Below are 24,738 nucleotides of genomic sequence, written 5' to 3'. Positions count from 1 at the left end.
TACTGCCCTTTGAATATTGACCAGGAAACTGAAGTACACTCATGCATCTCTACTTGTATTTACTGTAAACGAACATTTACAACAAACTGAAAAGAAATTAAGCGTGAAATACATATTCCTCCTCTTGGTAGAAAAGGATACAATCAAATGTTGGTCAATAGCTACTTTTCTTGTAAAAGTGGTTGTTATTCATAAGAAACTATGCTGAGTTTGGGGAATCAAGAAATAAAGAGACAATCGTTAGCTTCAAAATTAGCATTTTATTCGGATTGTTGGGGTCAGATGTATCATTTGTATTCCAGTACATACGATTATCCACAAAGCTTCAGACAAAAACCTTTCCCAGTCTTAAAGCTGATTCAGTAATTAGTGCCAACGGTGGGTACCACAACACCCCACCCACACCCTTTTTTTTGGTACAAATTCAAACAGTTGTGCTGACAAGATAGCAATTTTTTCATTTTTTTTGTTGCGTTGTTTCTTCATTTTTTACAAAATACTTTCTTAACTTATCTTCTACACATGTAATGTCACCTGGTTTTTATTTTTTTTGCTTTGTAAATAACATTTTTTCATAATTTTTGTTATCGTGAAAAGATAAAAACATGCAAAACCTTTAATTTGTAGTCCAAATTATACATTTACAAGTTCAGAACTTTTTGCACTGCTTCATAGACTACATCAAAAGAAAAAAAGAAAAAAACCATTATGTACACATTTTCTTTACAGTGAAGAAAAATTTGAAAGTACCAGATGATGACCAAGGCAAATGAAGTGTACGTGGATTAGAAGAAAATAAACAGTTGCTGTTTTTGTAAAGTACTACACCACTTCAGAAAAAAGAAAAAAACATATTCTGCTACAAAAGTATCATTTCTGACTCCCTTTATTTGCAACCAGCTGCATAAGTTATATGTTTTAGTGAAAAAAGTCAAAAATTCTAGCATACTGTACAGTGCTGTTCTCAGTTGTTTCTCCCCATCCAGGTTAACAAAAGATCCTTCATCATCTCTTCCTCTTGGTAATTCACTTAAATATTCATTGTCCAACAAACAGCAGTATTGTGTAACCAAAAAAGCATGTAGAAGCATACCATAGTTTAACATACTTAATGTTTTGAAATCACTCCAAAAGTCAGTACCATTAAAGCCTTGAACATAAAACTAATCATTCAGATCCCCAAAAAATGTACAAAAAGGCACATTATATCCCAGTGCTTCTGTACTGTGAAATTCAAGTGTAACTGAGCGCTCTCAACATCAATGATCCAAACAGTGACCATTCACCAATGTTCCCTCCCCTTCTCCAAAACCATGGACCACATTTCAGCGTATGCCTAAGCCTTCAACAAGCATATGTATGCGTAGACTACAACAATAAGCCTAGATTGGTTGTTTTTGAAAATATTTTGAAATTATGCTGTAATTTTTTGTACTTTTCTGTCATTGTTCCTGTCACCACTCGGTCAGGGGAATATCGGTAATCAGAACCTGTCCACGTCCATCGAGAGGAAAACAAAATATATTTTCTACTTTCCTGGGTTCACCATTCTTTGACAACTTGTTTTTTTGTAGGTCTTGTCTCCTAGTCATCGCTCCCTCCGTACATGTCTGCCAGTTTTCTGAAGCGAGGGCCCCAGTCGTTGAGGTAATCGTAGTCCTGGTCCCCTCCGCTGCTGGAGGAGTTGAGGGAGCTTAGGGACCCAGCTGTGGAACCACTGCCCTCGTAGTCGAACACCAGCAGGGAGTCGTAGGGCGGGGCTGTGGGGTCGTTGTCTGCTGCCTTTAGTCCCTGGATGGACAGGAGGAAATAAAAAAGCACAGTTAAATGAGTGAGGAGATTAAGGCCATCCAGTCCACCACGACAGACCCAGTCCCTGTCTGACTACAGCAACAAGATGCCATTCACATTCACAGACATGTTCTTATCCCCCACTTCCACCTACACAGGCTAATATTAGACACATTATCTTAGTTTTCCTCCCTTCTACATGATCAGAAAATCAGGTCCGACTCTAACTGTCCGTCTGCAGCACAGCATTTTGGCTGTGATTCTGCCTGATGTTTCTGGCATTCAGGATTATCTAGAACTTGATCAAATGCTGAGATTGAGCATGACCAAATGCCTCAGCTCACTGGAAGGCTGCCACTGATGAGCTGGCCCTCCATCCTCAACCCTCCTTCACTCCCCTCTCCACAGGCGCTGCCTGAGGGTCTTGGAGCGCTGAGAGGAGGAGATCACTGTAGTGGCACTGACAATGTGGTAGCTTTCGCCACCACATTCTGGACCATGATGTAGTACTACATACCCTCTCCATTTCATGTGTTTAAGTTTTGCCGTAAAACTATGAATGAGGACTGGGGAACGGTGAAGAAGTGCAGAGCAGTGTGTGTGTGTGTGTGCGCGTGTGTGTGCGTACAGTATATGTATGTGTTCCAGTGCGTGTGTTCCAGAAGGTATGTTGGGATTGGGGGGGTTTCTATTTTGAAGACTGTACTTAACATTCCCAGAAACTCTCATTGCCGCGTGAGATGTCCATATGGGTTGCTATTGTTTTCATAGCCAATTCCTGGATGTATGTAACAGCATTCCTCCTCCTCTTCTGAGGACCAATGCGCAGCGTGGTAAGTGTCCATAACGTTTATTATAAGATATAAACTGAACACTATGAAATATAAAACAATAAAGGTGAACATGAACGAAAACCGAAACAGTACCGTGTGGCAACAAACACACACACGGAAAACAAACACCCCCAACTCAAAAGTGAAACCCAGGCTACCTAAGTATGATTCTCAATTAGAGACAACTAACGACACCTGCCTCTTATTGAGAACCATACTAGGCTGAACTCAAAACCCCAACATAGAAAAACACACAGACTGCCCACCCCAACTCACGCACTGACCATACTAAATAAAGACAAAACAAAGGAAATAAAGGCCAGAACGTGACAATATATTGCTTATCTATCATTGGAGATGCCTGAATCCAATCTCTTATCACTGCCACTGAAATCTAACAAATAATAACTGAATTAAAAGTAACCGAGCACAACACAGAGTCACGACCAAGCCACTAGGCTCATTAGAAACATGTCAGATATGCATTGGAGCTCTTTCATTTTGTTGTTACAACACCACTACCACTTTCTCTCACGCTCTCTGTCTCTCGGTCTCTCTCGCTCTCTGTCTCTCTCGGTCTCTCTCGCTCTCTGTCTCTCTCACTCTGTGTTTCTCGCGCTCTCTGTCTCTCGTGCTCTCTGTCTCTCACGCTCTCTGTCTCTTGGTCTCTCTCACTCTCTGTCTCTCGCTCTCTCAAATAAAGGATAGATTGAAACAAAGTGCCTCGACGCTTAGTGATTATTTTCCACTTGTTAGCCTTCACTAAATGTTTGCTCAGGGCTGTGGCGCTGATCATTTGGTGGGAAATATGACAGAGGGATCGTTCATTACAATTACTGCCATCACTGGTCCGGTGGATAAAACCCTCATCCGGCATAACCACCACCCCACTGGCAGTGTGACAAAGTAAGCCAATCACAAAGCTTCATCCTCCTAATTCCACTAAGATTGAATCATCCACTGTGTGAGAGAGACAATAGTCCATTTTAAGAAAACATTGTGCTGTCCTGTCTTTCCTTGTCTACCCTGACTTTCTCTTCTGTTCCACTGCTCACAATACAGGTCTCTGACTGAATTGAATAACATCCTATTCAGAGATTTCAGAGAATGCCTGCCTCGCCTGGTTCACCAACTACTTCTCAGACAGAGTTCAGTGTGTCAAATCGGAGGGCCTGTTGTCCAGACCTCTGGCATTCTCGGGCCACTCTTTTCTCTGTATACATCAATAATGTTGCTCTTGCGGCTGGTGATTCTCTGATCTACCACTACGCAGACGACACCATTCTGTATACTTCTGGCCCTTCTTTGGACATTATGTTAACCAACCTCCAGATGAGCTTCAATGGCATACAACTCTCCTTCCATGGCCTCCAACTGCTCTTAAATGCAAGTAAAACTAAATGCATGCTGTTCAACCGATCCCTGCCCACCCGTCCAGCATCACTACTCTGGACGGTTCTGACTTAGAATATGTGGACAACTAAAAATACCTAGTTGTCTGGTTAGACTGTAAACTCTCCTTCCAGACTTACATTAAGCATCTCCAATCCAAAATTAAATCTAGAATCAGCTTCCTATTTCACAAACAAAGCATCCTTCACTCATGCTGCCAAACATACCCTCGTAAAACTGACCATCCTACCAATCCTTGACTTTGGCGATGTAATTTACAAAATAGCCTCCAACACTCTACTCAGCAAATTGGATGCAGTCTATCACAGTGCCATTCATTTTGTCACCAAAGCCCCATATACTACCCACCACTGCGACCTGTATGCTCTCGTTGGCTGGTCCTCGCTTCATATTCGTTGCCAAACCCACTGGCTCCAGGTCATCTATGCTAGGTAAAGCCCCACCTTATGTCCGCTCACTGGATACCATAGTAGCAGCCACCCATAGCACAGGCTCCAGCAGGTATATTTCACTGGTCACTCCCAAAGCCAATTCCTCTTTCGGACACCTTTCCTTCCAGTTCTCTGCTGCCAATGACTGGAACGAACTGCAGAAATCACTGAAGCTGGAGACTCATATCTCCCTCACTAGCTTTATGCACCAGCTGTCAGAGCAGCTCACAGATCACTGCACCTGTACATAGACCATCTGTAAATAGCCCATCCAACTACCTCATCCTCATCCCCATACTGTTATTTATTTTGCTCCATTGCACCCCAGTATCTCTACTTGCACACTCGTCTTCTGCACATCTATCACTCCAGTGTTAAATTGCTAAATTGTAATTATTTCGCCACAATGGCCTATTTATTGCCTTACCTCCCTTATCCTACCTCATTTGCACACACTGTATATATACTTTTTCTATTGTATTATTGACTTTATGTTTGTTTATTCCATGTGTAACCATGTGTTGTTGTTTTTGTTGCATTGCTTTGCTTTATCTTGGCCAGGTCGCAGTTGTAAATGAGAACTTGTTGTCAACTAGCCTACCTGGTTAAATAAAGGATACAATTTTTTTTGCAGTAGCAAGTTTCTCTGTTCATTTCACCAGTTGAAATGTTGAATGGAAAAACGTTCCTCTCCGATAACATCGAAATCTTAAATCTAAAACTGTGTGAACTTTTCGTCCAGCACCTGTTGCCAACAAAAGCTTATGTGTATGGTGAGGCTAATTTCCCAGACATTACCTCCCTGAGAAGGAACAGACTAAAAGCTGAATAATCGACTATTGTTGGCCACTCCGAGAGAATACATTCTTAGGAGGATTTGAGACCTATGCTTCAATTTTAACTCCACCTTTTTGAATTAACTGCCAAAGGCTCTGTAGGCATGGGGTTTTGTGCACACTCCAGAGTTTGAGCCCAGACCCGTAAACCCACCCTCACCCCCCTCCAACCCCTCTCCCTGGGCAGTCAGGTCAGATTCCAACCCCAATGACCACAAGGCATAAACTAGCTGCCAGCAGGGTGTAGTGGATAGAATCAACCATGACCGCCTGTCTGTGTGTGTTATGGGAAACAGGCTGACATGTACTGCCTGTAATGTGGATGTCTTGGTCAGGATGCTCCGACCCACAACATCTTCCTGTCCTTGTATAGAAAGAATACATTAAACAGCAGACTTTTCTCTGCTCCAACAAGTTGCTCAGTTTTGCAACTTTTTTTTGCTCACTGGGCAAAACACTCAAACTCACTCTATATAAATTGAGCTGACAGGAGCATTAAGTGTATTCAGGACTTTTCTGAGAGAGCGAGAGAGCGAAGGAGGGGGAATGGGAGAGATATAGCGTGAGTAGGGGAAGCTGAGCTGAAAGGGCAAGTTCTAATCTAAAAACATGGGAATAGGCCAAAAACTGGGAGAGGGAGAGAACTCACTTTGTAATACTGTGAAAGTATTGTCTGTTGGAGCTGGTGAAGAATACATGACTGTCTTTTTCATTATAAATTCCCCAGCTGGACTCAATGGTGGCCTGAGGCAAGCGAGGCCATGTAGAACAGAACAGGGTGCCTCAATGGAAAGCCAATGTGCTTCTCTTTCTCATCACACTAGATATCTACAGCGACGTCTAAAGCGAACTCCATGCTACATGGCTAAGTGAAAAATAAAATGAAGTGAACTCTTTGAATAATCATAATAACATGTGTGGATTTAGCTCATTTAAATTGGACACATATAAATAGTGAAGTTTTATCAATGAAAAGAAAAGGTTTCCATCAAGCTTTTTATGCACTTAAAGTACATTAAGGATAAAAAAAATGTAATGACAGGCCTTTCCAAATGTCAACAAAACAATGCTAAACAAGGTGGGATCATTTTGTGTCGGTAAAATCAATTAATGCGAGAAATGTGGAAACTTTTTTTATGCGCAAATATTGGTCATGTTATGTGGTCCTCCCATTATGACTTGTTGGAAAACCATGCAGTTTATTAGGCTACAGGTTAAATAAGTTATGATGAACTTCACAGGGTGGTGAAAGTGCAACGTGATGAGCTTGATGCTCCTTACAAATAAAAATTGAGGGTCTATTCGGGTGATATGATAATCGATGCTTGGCTGAAGTTTGCCAAATACAAATATCTCATCATGTAAGCTATACGTGGACTCTATCTGCACTCGGACCCAGTTGGCTAGAGCGCACGTGCCAATACCAGAGTGGGCACACTATATAATGCAACATTTTTTCGTGAGAAAACCATCTGCAGAGTTAAAATATAATGGAAACCCATTTCACTTGTATTTTTTATTCGGTACATATGAACTTGACCAGAAAAGGCATTTTTATGTGCACTATGTCATCACGCACAGCCATTTATCTGCAACAAGTCAATTTGATGGGAACGCATCTCTGGTGGGAGAATTGTTGTTTTTATGCGGATTTTAGAATATTTGCATGAAATTCTATTGCCAATTAGATCGAAACCTAGCTATATTCATGTATTTTTAAATTCAAAAGGAAAAAAAAATCATTAACCTTTCATTTTTGTATTTGTATATATTTTGGATCCCCATTAGCTGCTGCCAAGGAAGCAGCTACTCTTCCTGGGTCCAGCAAAATTAAGGCATGTGTCTGCTTTTGTTTCAATCAATACTTCCATGAGTACAGGGAAAGAGCTTGCTAATTTAACCTCAATGAAATTCAAAAGTGAAGCCAGCACCATCTACCTCTGTTTTATTTTTGTTTCGAGGCGTTCGCTTCATTTCACTAAATTGACAATTGAATGAAATCCTTCTCTAAATCCTCCTGATTTTGACATTGACAATGGACTTTGAGAGGGAGGCAATTTCCTCTCAACGTTGCATTACTCTAGATGTTTGTTTTTTTACCTCGTTGATGAAGTCGCCGATGTCCCCTGGGTGTGGGGCTGCTGACCTTATAGGGTACTGGGGCTCGGGGTGCAGCGGCCTCTCGTCCATACGCCGTATCCCCACGGGTTTGATGGCATCAGGCTCTATCGTGTCGGGCTGCTGGAGCTGGCTCAAGTCGTAATCCTGGAGGGGAGGGGGAGAGGAAGATGGGAGTCAGCAAGGAGCCAGAGATAAGTGTATATCTTAACAGAGCTGGGGAGAGGAGCTTGGCATGGGCAGAACCCCCCCCAACAGGATTCAGACTGGGATCCATACACACCATAAGAGGTTGGTGGCACCTTAATTGGGAAGGACAGGCTCATGGTAATGGCTGGAGTGGAATCAGTGGAATTGTATCAAATTCATCAAACACATGGTTTATATGTGTTTTATGCCATTCCATTTACTCCATTCCAGCCATTATCATGAGCGACCTTGTAACATTAGAGCAAAAGAAACCTATCAATGGGTGGACTTTAGACTGTTTGTAAACATCACTTAAGACCCTTAGCTGTTTTTAACAAGATCCAGCGTCAAGGCTAAGAAACAGAGCATCAGTCGACAAGCCAGTTGCAATAGAGAGGTGTTCTTCTGGAAGGGTGCGCAGGAAACTGTTCTGCTGTAATCAGCCCTAGGCACGGAATAGCGGATATGCATAAGCCATTAATTATCCTATTAACATTGCCAAGGCAACCTGACTGGCTTGTTTGGTTTGTGCAGTGTCGAGAGAGAGAGCGAGAGAGAGAGGGAGAGTTGTGATGTAGATGAGAAGACAGCAGTGAGGAGCTGGACTGATATGCTATCAGAGAAGATATGATGGAGAGAATGCCATGGAAAAATAGCTGTGTTTAATAAGCGTGTATGATGGATTGTCCCTCAGCAGATTTTTGGTAATCCATCCATCTCTAATATCCCCCTTCAAAATTGTCCCTGCTTACTTGCACATATAACTATGCACATTTACACGCTCGCACGCACACACACATACACACACACACGCAAACAAACACAAACACACAAACGCACACAAATGCGAACATTTGCATGATTAAAGATGGACCATATAAACACATACAGTGCCTTCAGAAAGTTTTCACGCCCCTTAACTTTTTCAACATTTTGTTGTGTTACAGCCTGGATTTAAAATGGATTAAATTGAGATTTTTTTACTGGCCTACACACAATACCCCATAATGTCAAATTACAATTTAATAACAAATGAAAAGCTGAAATATCTTGAGTTAATAAGTATTTAATCCCTTTGTTATGGCAAACCTAAATAAGTTCAAGAGTAAATATTTGCTTAACAAGTATGGTAGAAAATGATGTTATAATACTGTTATTGCATCGAATAAGGTTTCTCATTACTCTCTCATCTGTGTCTGTGTGGACTGATTTGGGGTGGCAATGGATTTATGATAGCTTGGTAATAAAACATACAGCCTGCATTCCATAGAATGAGTTGGTGTTTGTGTAATATGAGGTAGCAGGGAAGAGAAGGCTCTGGTATGGATAGCTGATGAGAAGAACCTCGTCTTGGAGGCCAAACCCTGCTTTCTATACAATGTGAACAGTCTTCACAGCAGATACTATCTGATGTGAATTATTCCTTTATTTTATACAAATCCTAACCTTTTCACCCATTCCAGACATCTGTTGTTTGTCACATATTCAGGAGGATGTGTCTTAACTATAAAATGCAGTTGCACAGTACTGCTCACTGGGCTGTCAACGGTCAACTACGGGTGGTCATTGACCAGCTCCATTATTGCAATAGTTAATCAATATTAAAGTATGATTGTATGAAGAAATAACAAACTCTCTCTCACTTGGTTAGAATTTCCACCACACAAGTCACTTAATAAGTTGCATGGACTCACTCTGTGTGAAATAATAGTGTTTAACTTAATTTTTGAATGACTACATTATCTCTGTGCTCCACATATACAATTATCTGTAAGGTCCCTCAGTCAAGCAGTGAATTTCAAGCACAGATTCAACCACAAAGACCAGAAAGATTTTTCAATGCCTCGCAAAGAAGAGAAACTATCGGTAGATGGGTCAAAAATAAAAGTTATTACACTTTGGATGGTGTATCAATACACCCAGTCACTACAAAAATACAGGTGTCCTTCCTAACTCAGTTGCCAGAGAGAAAGGAATCTGCTCTGGGATTTCAACATCAGGCCAATGGTGACTAAAACAGTTTCATGACTGAACTCGAGAATCCAAATAGGTCAGATCAAGTTTGCAATGACTAACTTCAATCAGATCCCCTTTCACCCATTGAGGGGGTAGGATAGAACTAGTCGGGATTGACACTCACGCCCTGTTATAATTCAAGGGAGAAGATCCAGGCCTGTGCTCTCAAAATTCACCAAAGCAATGTGCTTAGTCTCAACAGACCTTTTCCCGCAGAAACTCAAACACGATCAAAAGCGAATACTGGAACAATAATTTGAATGTAGAATGTGGGGAAAAGTTAGAGGCGATTTATATAACACTAATGTCATGTTTGTTATTTTGTGAGGTCATTAAAAATGTTATAAAGGATATACTGTAACTCCGAAAGTATACAAACTACATACAGTTGAAGTCGGAAGTTTACATACCTTAACCAAATACATTTAAACTCAGTTAGGATCACCACTTTATTTTAAGAATGTGAAATGTCAGAATAATAGTAAAGAGAATAATTTATTTCAGTTTTTATTTCACATTCCCAGAGGGTCAGAAGTTTACATACACTCAATTAGTATTTGGTAGCATTGCCATTAAATTGTTTAACTTGGGTCAAGCATTTCGGGTAGCCTTCCACAAGCTTCCCACAATAAGTTGGGTGAATTTTGACCCATTCCTCCTGACAGAAACTGGTGTAACTGAGTCAGGTTTGTAAGGCCTCCTTGCTTGGCCACACCTTTTCAGTTCTGCCCACAAATTTTCTAAAGGATTAAGATCAGGGCGTTGTGAAGGCCACTCCAATACCTTGACTTTGTTGTCCTTACGCCATTTTGCCACAACTTTGGAAGTATGCTTGGATCATTGTCCATTTGGAAGACCCATTTGCCACCAAGCTTTAACTTTCCCTTTTTTCCTTTCCTTTCCCCTTTTTCCTCCAAACATAACGATGGTCATTATGGTCAAACAGTTCTATTTTTGTTTCATCAGACCAGAGGACATTTCTCAAAAAAATACGACCTTTGTCCCCATGTGCAGTCGCAAACTGTAGTCTGGCTTTTTATGGCAGTTTTGGAGCAGTGGCTTCTTCCTTGCTGAGCGGCCTTTCCGGTTTTTATTTTTATTTTACCTTTATTTAACTAGGCAAGTCAATTAAGAACAAATTCTTATTTACAATGATGGCCTAGGAACAGTGGGTTAATTCCCTGTTCAGGGGCAGAACGACAGATTTGTACCTTGTCAGCGCGGGAGTTGGAACTTGCAACCTTCCGGTTAATAGTCAACCGCTCTAACCACTAGGCTACCCTGCCGCTCCAGGTTGTATCGATATAGGACTCATTTTATAGATGCTTTTGTACCTGTTTCCTCCAGCATCTTCACAAGGTCCTTTGCTGTTGTTCTGGGATTGATTTAAACATTGATGTAAACAATTGTTGGAAAAAATGTCTTGTGTCATGCACAAAGTAGATGTCCTAACCGACTTGCCAAAAAGATAGTTTGTTAACAAGAAATGAAATGTGTGGAGTGGTTGAACAATGAGTTTTAATGACTCCAACCTAAGTGTATGTAAACTTCCGACTTCAACTGTCGATGAAGTTTCCATACTGTGTGTTGTGCATGTAATATGTAAAAAAATATGAAAGTGTTTTTGTTTAGAAAGGGATGTGTTTGAAAAGTTATAAGAGATTATTGTTTTCCATAACGTTGCACAGTGAGTAATCACCACCCCAAAGTGAGGGAGTGTGCCAGCCTGCCGGAACCGTCCCTTTCGAGGAAAATATATAAATAAAGAAATTAACACAGGAGACCAGAAAAAGCATGAAACGGTAGCTACATGTTTAAAATGGTTAGAACTTTGAATCTCAACACGAGGTGGAGATGATAAATTCACCTCAAAGCTCACAACTGGAGCTCGGTACACAAAGGAGTGAAGACGGCAGAAGGTTTCAGACTTTACCTCTCTTAGGGGTCCCTTGATATTTTCCTCTTGGCCATTTGGCACAGCGTAATAAGGTGCATCTTCGCCAACAAAGCCAAAGCTTGGCTTTTCCTCTTGGCCTTTCGACCCAATATTCCCCACAGGATCAAGCCAACGCCTTGACAAAATCATCAAAAACTTCTGCACCTTTGACCACGTTCCCGGGAAGCCAAATGACACTGAGACGTTAACCTCTTTGAACTCTAGGGGCAGTATTTCATTTTTGGATAAAAAAAACATTCCCGTTTTAAACAAGATGTTTTGTCACGAAAAGATGCTCGACTAGGCATATAATTGACAGATAGGATCCTGGATACGGGATTGCTCGTCGCATGAAGTTAACCTCTCTGGGATAGGCAGGATGCAAATGTCTCACCTGGCCAATTGCCAGGAAATATGCTGATCGCCAATTTACAAAAAAATGCTATCAAATTCAAACTTTCATTAACTTCATGCGACGAGCAATCCCGTTTCCGGGATCCTATTTATAGCCTCAAGCACATTAGCATAACGCAACGTTAACTATTCATGAAAATCGCAAATGAAATTAAATAAATATATTTGCTCTCAAGCTTAGACTTTTGTTAACAACACTGTCATCTCAGATTTTCAAAATATGCTATTGAACTATAGCTAAACAAGCATTTGTGTAAGAGTATTGATAGCTAGCATAGCTATAAGCCTAGAATTCAGCCAGCAACATTTTCACAAAAACAAGAAAAGCATTCAAATAAAATCATTTACCTTTGAAGAACTTCAGATGTTTTCAATGAGGAGACTCTCAGTTAGATAGCAAATGTTCAGTTTTTCAAAAAATATTATTTGTGTAGGACAAATCGCTCCGTTTTGTTCACGTTTGGCTAAGAAAAAAACCTGTATCCAGTTATAGCCTCAAGCTCATTAGCATAACGCAACGTAAACTATTCATTAAAATCGCAAATGAAATGAAATAAATATGATAGCTCTCAAGCTTAGCCTTTTCTTAACAACACTGTCATCTCAGATTTTCAAAATATGCTTTTCAACCATAGCAAAACAAGCATTTGTGTAAGAGTATTGATAGCTAGCGTAGCATTTAGCATAGCATTTAGCGGGCAACATTTTCACAAAAACCAGAAAAGCATTCAAATAAAATAATTTACCTTTGAAGAACTTCGGATGTTTTCAATGAGGAGACTCTCAGTTAGATAGCAGATGTTCAGTTTTTCCTGAAAGATTCTTTGTGTAGGAGAAATCGCTCTGTTTTGTACATCACGTTTTGCTACCAAAAAACCCAGAAAATTCAGTCACCAAAACGCCAAACTTTTTTCCAAATTAACTCCATAATATCGACTGAAACATGGCAAATGTTGTTTAGAATCAATCCTCAAGGTGTTTTTCACATATCTCTTCATTGATATATCGTTCGTGGAAGTCTGCTTTCTCCTCTCAATCACAAGGAAAAATACTTGCAGCTGAAGTTTACGCACCAATTTCGACGCAGGACACCGGGCGGGCACCTGGTAAATGTGGTCTCTTATGGTCAATCATCCAATGATATGCCTACAAATACGTCACAATGCTGCAGACACCTTGGGGAAACGGCAGAAATTGTAGGCTCGTTCAGAACGCATTCACAGCCATATAAGGAGACATTGGAAAATTTTGCTCATTTCCTGTTTGAAGTTTCATCTTGGTTTCGCCTGTAGCACCAGTTCTGTGGCACTCACAGATAATATCTTGCAGTTTTGGAAACATCAGTGTTTTCTTTCAAAAGCTGTCAATTATATGCATAGTTCGAGCATTTTTTCGTGACAAAATATCTTGTTTAAAACGGGAACGTTTTTTTTATCCAAAAATGAAATACTGCCACTAGAGTTCCAAGAGGTTAACCTCTTGGTGTTAGGGGGCAGTATTTTCATTTTTGGAAAAAAAACGTTCCCATTTTAAATGGGATATTTTGTCAGGAGAAGATGCTAGAATATGCATATAATTGACAGCTTTGGATAGAAAACCCTCTAACGTTTCCAAAACTATAACAGAACTGATGTTGCAGGCGAAAGCCTGAGAAAAATCCAATCCGGAAGTGCCCAGGTTTTGAAAGCGATGCGTTCTAATGACTCCCTATTCAGCTGTGAATGTACCATCAACGAGCTTACGCTTTCTACGTATTCCCCAAGGTGTCTACGGCATTGTGACATAGTTTTACGCATTTCTGTTGAAGAATAGCCATAGGCGGCCACATTGCGTAAGTGGTCACATGGTGGCTCCGAGAGAGATTCTCACGTAAAATAAAGAGGTAGCCATTATTCCAATCGGTCCTAGTGAAAAACTAATTGTCCCGATGGATATATTATCGAATAGATATTAGAAAAACACCTTGAGGGTGGATTCTAAACCACGTTTGCCATGTTTCTGTCGATATTATGGAGCTAATTTGGAAAAAAATTAGGCGTTGTGGTGACCGCAATTTCCGGGCGATTTCTCAGCCAAACGTGAAGAACAAATGGAGCTATTTCGCCTACAAAAATAATCTTTTGGGGAAAAAAATTACCTTTGGCTGTCTACCTGGGAGTCTCGTGAGTGAAAACATCTGAAGTTTATCAAAAGGTAAACGATTTAATTTGATTGCTTTTCTGATTTCCGTGACAAGGTTGCCTGCTGCTAGCAAGGCATAATGCTATGCTAGGCTGTGATAACCTTACACAAATGCTTCTCTAGCGTAGGCTGGAAAGCATATTTTGAAAATCTGAGATGACAAGGTGATTAACAAAAGGCTAAGCTGTGTTCCAATATATTTCACTTGTGATTTTCATGAATAGGAATATTTTCTAGGAAAATGTATGTCCGTTGCGTTATGCTAATTAGTGTCAGATGATGACAACGGTCCCGTTGACAGGATGGTGTCACTACAGGTTAAATAGCAAATGTTCCTTTTTTCCATAAAGATTATTTTTGTAGCCAAATAGCTCCATTTGTTCTTCATGTTTGGCTGAGAAATCGACCAGGATATTGCGGTCACGACAACGCCTAAAAATATTCCAAATTAGATCCATAATATCGGCAGAAACATGGCAAACGTTTTATATAATCAATCCTCAAGGTGTTTTTCAAATATCTTTACGATAATATATCAACCCGGACAGTTGGATTCTTAGTAGGAGCGAGAGAAACAATGGCCGCATTTGTCTATTACGCACATATCACTCTGAGAGCCACCAGCTGACCCCTGACGCAATGTTGTCGCTCACGCTCATTTTTCAAAAAAAAGCCTGAAACTATGTCTTGTGACATTACACACATTAGGGAAGCCATAGAAAAAGGAATCTGGTTGATATCCCTTTCACTGCTCAATACGGATGCATAGGAATGCAGAGGTTTCTAAATAAGAGTCACTTCCTGATTGGATTTTTCTCAGGCTTTCGCCTGCAATATCAGTTCTGTTATACTCACAGACAATATTTTTACAGTTTTGGAAACTTTAGAGTATTTTCTATCCTAAGCTGTCAATTATATGCATATTCTATTTTTCTTTAACGAGTCCGACGTGAATGGTATACTGCTTTCTCGGGAACGGGCCCAATCCCCGTCATTTGCGTGAAAAAAAGATGGAGAAAAGGGTAACGGAGGTCGGGCTGCCTTTTGAGAATTTGTAGGCGAGTGAGTAAACCCCCACTGCATCCATTCTTTTGGCCAACGTGCAATCATTGGAAAATAAAATGGATGATCTAGATTACCCTACCAACGGGATATTAAAAAGTGTAATATCTTATATTTCACCTTGTCGTGGCTGAACAACGACACGGATAATGTAGAGCTGGCGGGATTTTCCATGCAACGGCAGGACAGAGAAGCTATGTCCGGTAAGACGAAGGGCGGGGTTGTGTGTCTATTTGTAAATAACAGTAGGTGCACGGTGTCTAATATTAAAGAAGCCTAGAGTTATTGCTTGCCTGAGGTAGAGTACCTTATGATAAGCTGTAGTCCACACTACCTACCAAGAGAGTTCTCATCTATGTTATTTGTAGCTGTCTATTTACCACCACAAACCGATTCTGGCATTAAGACTACACACAACCAGCTGTATAAGGCCATAAGCAAACAAGAAAATGCTCATCCAGAAGCGGCGCTCCTAGTGGCCGGGGACTTTAATGCAAGCAAACTTAAATCCGTTATTACCTCATTTCTACCAGCATATCACATGTACAACCAGAGGGAAAACAATTCTAGACTAGCTTTACTCCACACACAGAGATGCATACAAAGCTCTCCGCCCTCCATTTTGCAAATCTGATCATAATTCTATCCTCTTGATTCCTGCTTACAAGCAAAAACTGAAGCAGGGAGTACCAGTGACTCACTCAATACGGAAGTGGTAAGATGACATGGATGCTACTCTACAGGACTATTTTGCAATTACAGACTGGAATATGTTCCGGGAGTCATCCAATGGCATTGAGGAGTATCAGTCATCGGCTTCATCAATAAGTGCATTGACGACATCGTCTCCACGGTGACGTACATATCCCATCCAGGAGCAATGGATTACAGGCAACATCCGCATTGAGCTAAAGGCTAGCGCTGCCGCTTTCAGGGACCAGGACACTAATCCGTACGCTTATAAGAAATCCCGCAATGCCCTCCGACGAACCATCATGCAGGCAAAGCGTCAATACAGGAATAAGATTGATTCCTAAAACACCAGCTCTGACACTTGAAAGCTATTACAGACTACAAAGGGAAACCCAGCCACAAGCTGCCCGGTGAAGCAAGCCTACCAGACGGGCTAAAAGCCTTTTATGATCGCTTCGAGGCAAGCAACACTGAGGCATGTATGTATGAGAGCACCAGCTGTTCCGGACGACTGCGTGATAATGCTCTCAGTAGCCGACGTAAGCAAGACCTTTAAACAGGTCAACATTCAGAAAGCCGCAGGGTGAGACGGATTACCAGGACATGTACTCAAAGCATGCGCGGACCAACTGGCAAGTGTCTTCACTGACATTCTCAACCTCTCCCTGACAGAGACTGTAATGCCTACATGTTTCAAACAGACCACCATAGTCCCTGTGCCCAAGAAAGCGAAGGTAACCTGCCTAAATGATTACCACCCCGTAGCACTCACATTGGTAGCCATGAAGTGCTTTGAAAGACTGGTCATGGCCCACATCAATAGCATCATCCCGGATACCCTAGAGCAGGTTTTCCCAAACTGGGACGGCCCGGTTCCATCGTGAGGTTAGCTCATCCGTGGATAACATAGCTATGAAATAGACTCCTTCATACCTATCTTCACTAAAATGGAATAAGAAACATTAACTTGTAGTAAAACCACTAAAGGTCCCCTTGGCATATGGCTTGAGGTTGGCATCGATTCTTACTGACACACGGTCAATGACATGGAAATTATCTGATGAAGTCAGACTCACTCTGCCCAGGTTGCAGCCTATCAGGATACTTGGTTTCCTTGCCCTTGGCATGTGCGCTTGTGTATGCATAAACGCACATGCACAACAGAACCAGGCCGGGGTTCGTGTGCAAAATATATATGGTAGTTTCTGAACGTGGCAATGTTAGTGTCTCTGTCCCTCTCTCCCTCTCCATTTCTTCTTCAACTTCTTGGTGACAGTATTTTCAAGTCTGGATGAAATGCATGCCCAAATTCAACTGCCTGCTACTCATCCCCAGAAGATAAGATATGCATATTAGTAGATTTGGATAGGAAACACTCTAAAACTGTTTGAATCATGTCTGTGGGTATAATAGAACTTATTTACCCCGAGGACAAACCATTCAGATTTTGTTTAAGGTCACTCTCTTTTCAATGGGTTTTAATTGGAAATCCAGATTTCTAAGGGATCTTCTTGCAGTTCCTACCGCTTCCACTGGATGTCACCAGTCTTTACAAATTGGTTGAGGTTTTTCCTTTGTGTAATGAAGAAGTACAGACATCTTGAACGAGGGTACTTGAAGTGTACTGTTAGATAGAGGCGCGTCACCAGAAAGCATGCTACAGTTTGTTTTCCTCCTGTATTGAACACAGATCATCCCGTCTTCAATTGAATTGATTATTTATGTTAAAAATACCTAAAGTTGTATTACAAAAGTAGTTTGAAATCTTTTTGCAAAGTTTACAGGTAACTTTTGAGATATTTTGTAGTCACGTTGCACAAGTTGGAACTGGTGTTTTTCTGGATCAAACAAGCCAAATAAATGGACATTTTGGATATACAGTGGGGCAAAAAAGTATTTAGTCAGCCACCAATTGTGCATGTTCTCCCACTTAAAAAGATGAGAGATGCCTGTAATTGTTAAGGTTTTCTTCCGATGAAAGAGAGGAGGACCAAAATGCAGCGTGGTTATCTCGATACTTCTTTAATATAACGAACAATACAAAAACACTAAACATAACGTGAAAAAACCAACACAGCCCTATCTGGCGCAAACAAACACAGAGACAGGAACAATCACCCACGAAACACTCAAAGAATATGGCTGCCTAAATAGGGTTCCCAATCAGAGACAAGGATAAACACCTGCCTCTGATTGAGAACCATTCCAGGCAACCATAGACTTTTCTAGACAACACCACTAACCACAATCCCATGACCTACAAAAAAACCTAGACAAAACACCCATGTCACACCCTGGCCTGACCAAAATAATAAAGAAAACACAAAATACTAAGACGAGGGCGTGACAGGAATTTTCATAATAGGGACACTTCAACTATGACAGACAAAATGATGAAAAAAAATCATCCAGAAAATCACATTGTAGGGTTATTTGCAAATTATGGTGGATAATAAGTATTTGGTCAATAACAAAAGTTTCTCAATGCTTTGTTATATACCCTTTGTTGGCAATGACAGAGGTCAAACGTTTTCTGTAAGTCTTCACAAGGTTTTCACAAACTGTTGCTGGTATTTTGGCCCATTTCTCCATGCAGATCTCCTCTAGAGCAGTGATGTTTTGGGGCTGTTGCTCGGCCACACGGACTTTCAACAACTTCACTCCTTCATTGCCCGGGCGGTGTGTTTGGGATCATTGTCATGCTGAAAGACACAGCCACGATTCATCTTCAATGCCCTTGCTGATGGAAGGAGGTTTTCACTCAAAATCTCACAATACATGGCCCATTCATTCTTTCCTTTACACTGATCAGTCGTCCTGGTCCCTTTGCAGAAAAACAGCCCCAAAGCATGATGTTTCCACCCCCATGCTCCACAATAGGTATGGTGTTCTTTGGATGCAACTCAGCATTCTTTGTCTTCCAAACACGACGAGTTGAGTTTTTACCAAAAAGTTATATTTTGGTTTCATCTGACCATATGACATTCTCCCAATCTTCTTCTGGATCATTCAAATGCTCTCTAGCAAACTTCAGACGGGCCTGGACATGTACTGGCTTAAGCAGGGGGACACGTCTGGCATTGCAGGATTTGAGTACCTGGCGGCGTAATGTGTTACTGATGGTAGGCTTTGTTACTTTGGTCCCAGCTCTCTGCAGGTCATTCACTAGGTCCCCCCGTGTGGTTCTGGAATTTTTGCTCACCGTTCTTGTGGTCATTTTGACCCCACGGGGTGAGATCTTGCGTGGAGCCCCAGATCGAGGTATATTATCAGTGGTCTTGTATGTCTTCCATTTGCTAATAATTGCTCCCACAGTTGATTTCTTCAAACCAAGCTGCATACCTATTGCAGATTCAGTCTTCCCAGCCTGGTGCAGGTCTACAATTTTGTTTCTGGTGTCCTTTGACAGCTCTTTGGTCTTGGCCATAGTGGAGTTTGGAGTGTGACTGTTTGAGGTTGTGGACAGGTGTCTTTTATACTGATAACAAGTTCAAACAGGTGCCATTAATACAGATAACGAGTGGAGGACAGAGGAGCCTCTTAAAGAAGAAGTTACAGGTCTGTGAGAGCCAGAAATCTTGCTTGTTTGTAGGTGACCAAATACTTATTTTCCACATTAATTTGCAATTAAATAAATTAAAAATCCTACAATGTGATTTTCTGGATTTTTTTCTCATTTTGTCTGTCATAGTTGAAGTGTACCTGTGATGTAAATTACAGGCCTCTTTCATCTTTTTAAGTGGGAGAACTTGCACAATTGGTGACTGACTAATTATTTTTTGCCCCACTGTAAATCGAAGGAATTAATCGAACAAATGGACCATTTCTGATGTTTATGGGACATATTGGAGTGCCAACAAAAGATGCTCGTCAAAGGTAAGGCATGAATTATATTTTTTATTTCTGAGTTTTGTGTCGCACCTGCAGGGTGTCACGAATATTACCGAAGGTGACTCCCCTTCTTGTTCGGGTGGCGCTCGGCGGTCGTCGTTGCCGGTCTACTAGCTATCACCGATCCGTTGTTCTGTGTTCCTTTGGTTTTGTCTGATTGGTATCACCTGTTTCTTGTTTGGTTGTTAGGGTAGGGTTATATATAGTTTGTTCAGCCCGCTTCTGTTTCGTGCGGGCTTGTTCGTCTGTTCTATGTTTGAGTGTATTTTGTTTGTATTTTGGGTTTCGCGCTGTCCGTTAATATTTCTGATCATTTGTTTTCCTACTTTTGTTCATGTTATTTTTCCGGGACATTAAAGTGTGTTTTTTCCCACATCTTTTGCTCTCTGCGCCTGACTCCACACCTCCTCACTCATTTACCATAACACAGGGTTGAAATATGCTTTTCTCTCTTTGTTTACTATGGTGCTATCCTCAGATAATAGCATTGTTTGCTTTTGCTGAAAAGCCTTTTTGAAATCTGACATGTGACAAGTGTAGCTTTAATTTGCTATTTTGCATGTGTGATTTAATGAAAGTTTGATTTTTATAGTAATATATTTGAATTTGGCACTCTGCATTTTCCCTGGCTTTTGGCCAGGTGGGTCCCACATATCCCAGAGAGGTTTTAACAAGTATCCATGTTGGTGATATGAATGGTGTCAGGATAATGAAAACAAAGGAAGGATCAACAACATTGTAGTTATTCCACAATACTAACCTAATTGACATAGGTAAAATATGGGACCCTGTGCAGAATAAATATATTCCCAAAGCATAGATCCTGTTTGCAACAAGGCACTAAAGTCAAACTCCCCAAAAATATGGCAAGGCAACTAACCTTTTGTCCTAAACATGAAGTGTAATATCTGGGGCAAATCAAGTACAACACATTACTGAGTACCACTCTCCATATTTTCAAGTATAGTGATGGCTGCATCGTGTTATAGGTATGCTTGTAATCGTTATGGACTGGGGAGTTTTTCAGGAGGAAAAAAGAAGCGGAATGAAGCTAAGCACAAATGCAAAATCCTCGAGGAAAACCTGGTTTAGTCTGCTTTCCATCAGACACTGTGAGATTAATTCAGCTTTCAGCAGGACAATAACCTAAAACACAAGGCCAAATCTACACTGGAGTTGCTTACCAAGAAACAGTGAATGTTCCTGAGTGGCTGAGTTACAGTTTTGGCTTAAGAAACACAACAAAAGGTGAAGGGCTATGAATACTTTTTTAGAAGGCACTGTACATGCCTGAAAAAAAATAGACACAAACACAGACACACAAAAAATGTTGTTCATATAAACACATGTATCAGGTTTGTCTTAATATAAAGACATGGCTCATGTTTATCTTAATAAAAAACACATGGATCATGTTTATCTTAATATAAACAAATGTATCATTTACACTGTTTTCTCCCCAATTTCAATCTTATCTCACTGCTGCAACCACAACGGGCTCGGGAGGTGAAGGTCTAGTCATGTGTCCTCCGAAAAACAGCTAAACCGCGTTTCTTAACACCTGTCCGCTTAACCCAGAAGCCAGCCGCACCAATGTGTCGGAGGAAACACTGTTCAACTGACGACTGAGGTCAGCCCGCCACAAGGGGTCGCTAGAGTGCGATGAGCCAAGTAAAGCTCCCCGCAGGCCAAACCCTCCCCTAAACCGGACGACGCTGGGCCAATTGTGCGCCGCCCTATGGGACTTCCGATCACGGCCGATTGTGATACAGCCCGGGATTAAACCCGGGTCCATAAGTGACACCTTAGACCACTGCGCCACTCAGGAGGCATCGTATCATGTTTATTTTAACTTCTTCGATATAGGGGGCGCTCTTTTAATTTTTGGATAAAAAAACGTTCCCGTTTTAAACAAGATATTTTGTCACGACAAGATGCATAAGACTATGCATATAATTGACAGCTTTGGAAAGAACACACTCTGACGTTTCCAAAACTGCAAAGATATTATCTGTGAGTGCCACAGAACTGATGCTACAGGCGAAACCAAGATGAAATTTCATACAGGAAATGCCCCAGATTTTGAATGCGCTGTGTTCCAATGTCTCCTTATATGGCTGTGAATGCGCCAGGAATGAGCCTACACTTTCTGTCGTTTCCCCAAGGTGTCTGCAGCATTGTGACGGATTTGTAGGCATATCATTGGAAGATTGACCATAAGAGAATACATTTACCAGGTGTCCGCTTGGTGTCCTCCGTCGAAATTATTGTGCAATCTCCAGCTGCGTCTACTTTTCATTTGGTTCAGAGGAGAAAGGCAACTGCCACGAATTATTTATCATTGAATAGATATGTGAAAAACACCTTGAGGATTGATTCTAAACAACGTTTGCCATGTTTCTGTCGATATTATGGAGTTAATTTGGAAAAAAGTTTGCCGTTGTAATGACTGAATTTTCTGTTTTTTTTCTTAGCCAAACGTGATGAACAAAACGGAGCGATTTCTCCTACACAAATAATCTTTTTGGAAAAACTGAACATTTGCTATCTAACTGAGAGTCTCCTCATTGAAAACATCCAAAGTTCTTCAAAGGTAAATGATTTTATTTGAATGCTTTTCTTGTTTTTGTGAAAATGTTGCTTGCTGAATGCTAGGCCTAATGCTATGCTAGCTATCAATACAACTACACAAATGCTTGTGTAGCTATGGTTGAAAAGCATATTTTGAAAATCTGAGATGACAGTGTTGTTAACAAAAGGCTAAGCTTGTGAGCCAATATATTTATTTCATTTCATTTGCGATTTTCATGAATAGTTAACGTTGCGTTATGCTAATGAGCTTGAGGCTATGATTACGCTCCCGGATACGGGATTGCTCGACGCTTGAGGTTAATAGAAACACATGGATCATGTTTATCTTAATAAATCACATGTATCATGCTTCATTTAATATAAACACATTGATCATGTTTCTCTTAATATAAACATCCAAACACACAGATTGACAGTCACATCGGCTGGAAGGGGACAATGGACGTTACACATCCTAGAGCAGAATGCCATGTGTGCGTCCCCTCTAGCCTCTGTCCTCCTCCCAGCCCATCTCGCTGTGACCCTTCCATGACCTTCTACGCTACAGGGTCATCCCAGAGGTCAGGGCTTAGTAACAGAGAACTACGCCATAAAATTACAGTCACAGAGCCACAACTGGATAATGATGACACACTACGCCCTCAAGGTAACCATTCTTCACACATCACACCACTAAACACCAACCCGCAGACATATCATTTCCCATGCCACGCCCGGCTACACAATGAATCACCAACACTGTGGCTGGACATTCCAATGTTGGACTTCAGCCTCCCCTTGATCTTAAAATGGGTGGAGCTGGGCAGTAAACAACCACAACAACATCGGATAAACAAACTCATCACGTAAGGGGAGGAATTTCTTAGGACCTATTTTCACTTCAAATATCTATATAATATTCTGCTTAAAGCAAAGGTTTGGCTGACAATGGCCCTGAGCTGTACCTATTGACTGACTGCGTCCTTCCTCTGAGTGAGAATGACTGTTTTCCACCCTTTTTTTCATTTGACAATTGAATGATTAATTAGGATACCTGCTGCGGCTGCATAAACAGGTTTGTTCTGTCAAGAAAAAATAGCCCGGTGGTAATTTAATAACAGGACTGTTTTCCCAGATCTTCAAGTTATTTTGTTTGTGTGGCCTCGAAATAACAATTTCCATATGTATTTATAATGACATCATATGCAGCGTTCCACTGGGGTCCTTTGAAAAACTAGACAGCGATCAAGAGGTAAAACTTTATTTGGATAGTCCCATGTAGATGATCTACAGATTGTCATACTATCAACAAACAATATGTTGATAAGCAAATGCTTGCTAATGTTAGGTTAAGAATAAGGGTAGGGTATGGTTAGGGCTAGGGTAAAGGTTAAGTTTAGAGTTAGGATAAGGATTTGGGTTAGTGGATAGTTAGTTTAAATGTGGTCAACATATGCAAAATTACTAAGCAGGTTGTAATGCAACAAAATAGGAAAAAATGGGGGGTGAATATTTTCGCAAGCCACTGTACAAACCATCTACTTAGAACAATCCAAATAGTGTTACCCAAAGATGTACTTCAGTTTGAGACTCCATTTAAGTGCAGGCAAGGCTCAAATAACACTCATCACGATTGAGTTTCTCTATCAACTTACAAAACTTCCACAGAACTTTCTGGAATTCTTTCTGCACCACATTATTCTCCACTTCCCACATGGCCAGTGTGTGCGCTGATCATCTGTCTCCTCTTGGTAGAATGAGTGCCACATGGACTAATAAAAACCCAGGTAATGGCAGTCAGCAACTAAAAAAAAATACTTTGAGAGCGCCGAGCGGCCACTGCACTGACACTTCAATTTCCTCCCCAGCAGGAGAGATAGGGAGAACAGAGGTGTATTGGTGTATTATATAGTCCACATCACTGGGACAGTCTGGTTCATTTTTTACCCACAATACAACCCCGACGGACTGACTTCCAGATTCCATAGACAAGACCATTTCCTTCTGACATCCATCCCTCCTCCTCCCCCTAGCTCAAAATGGAAGCTTGTTTTCTTTCGATAAATATGAAATGTGTCAGCCTTCCTGCTTCTAAGGTCTTTGAGGAGGGTTATATCACAGTGTCTTCAGACATTACAGTGTGTGTGTGTGTGCTTCCGGGTGTGTGTGTACTTCTGTGTGCACATCCTTATGCGTGTTTGCCTCTGTGTATGTGTGCCTGTGTGTATGTGTGTGTGCCAGTGTGTGTGTGTGTATGTGTGTCTGTTTGTGTGTGGGCCTGTGTGTGTGTGGGTGTGTGTGTCCCTGTGTGTGTGCGCCTTTGTGTGTGCATGTTCCCTCCTGCTCAATCATTGGTAGATATG

General features: G+C 41.1%; 1 protein-coding gene across 1 annotated transcript in view; it reads right to left on the bottom strand.

Moving 5' to 3' along the window:
- Positions 1 to 240: 240 nt before the first annotated feature.
- The window catches only part of LOC135513041 (cadherin-2-like), a 109,544-nt gene continuing 85,046 nt past the window's right edge, over positions 241 to 24,738 (bottom strand). Inside the window, exons 15-16 of the mRNA XM_064935697.1 lie at positions 7,405 to 7,569; positions 241 to 1,791 (exon numbers count right to left, since the gene is read on the bottom strand). Coding sequence (XP_064791769.1) covers positions 1,585 to 1,791; positions 7,405 to 7,569 — 372 coding nt within the window. The 3' untranslated portion in view covers positions 241 to 1,584. The remainder of the gene's footprint in view (positions 1,792 to 7,404; positions 7,570 to 24,738) is intronic.

Source organism: Oncorhynchus masou, chromosome 3, assembly GCF_036934945.1.
Source record: "Oncorhynchus masou masou isolate Uvic2021 chromosome 3, UVic_Omas_1.1, whole genome shotgun sequence".
NCBI lineage: Eukaryota > Metazoa > Chordata > Actinopteri > Salmoniformes > Salmonidae > Oncorhynchus > Oncorhynchus masou.
The sequence above is the reverse complement of the archived record's forward strand: the minus strand, read 5'-3'. Positions and strand labels throughout refer to the sequence as shown.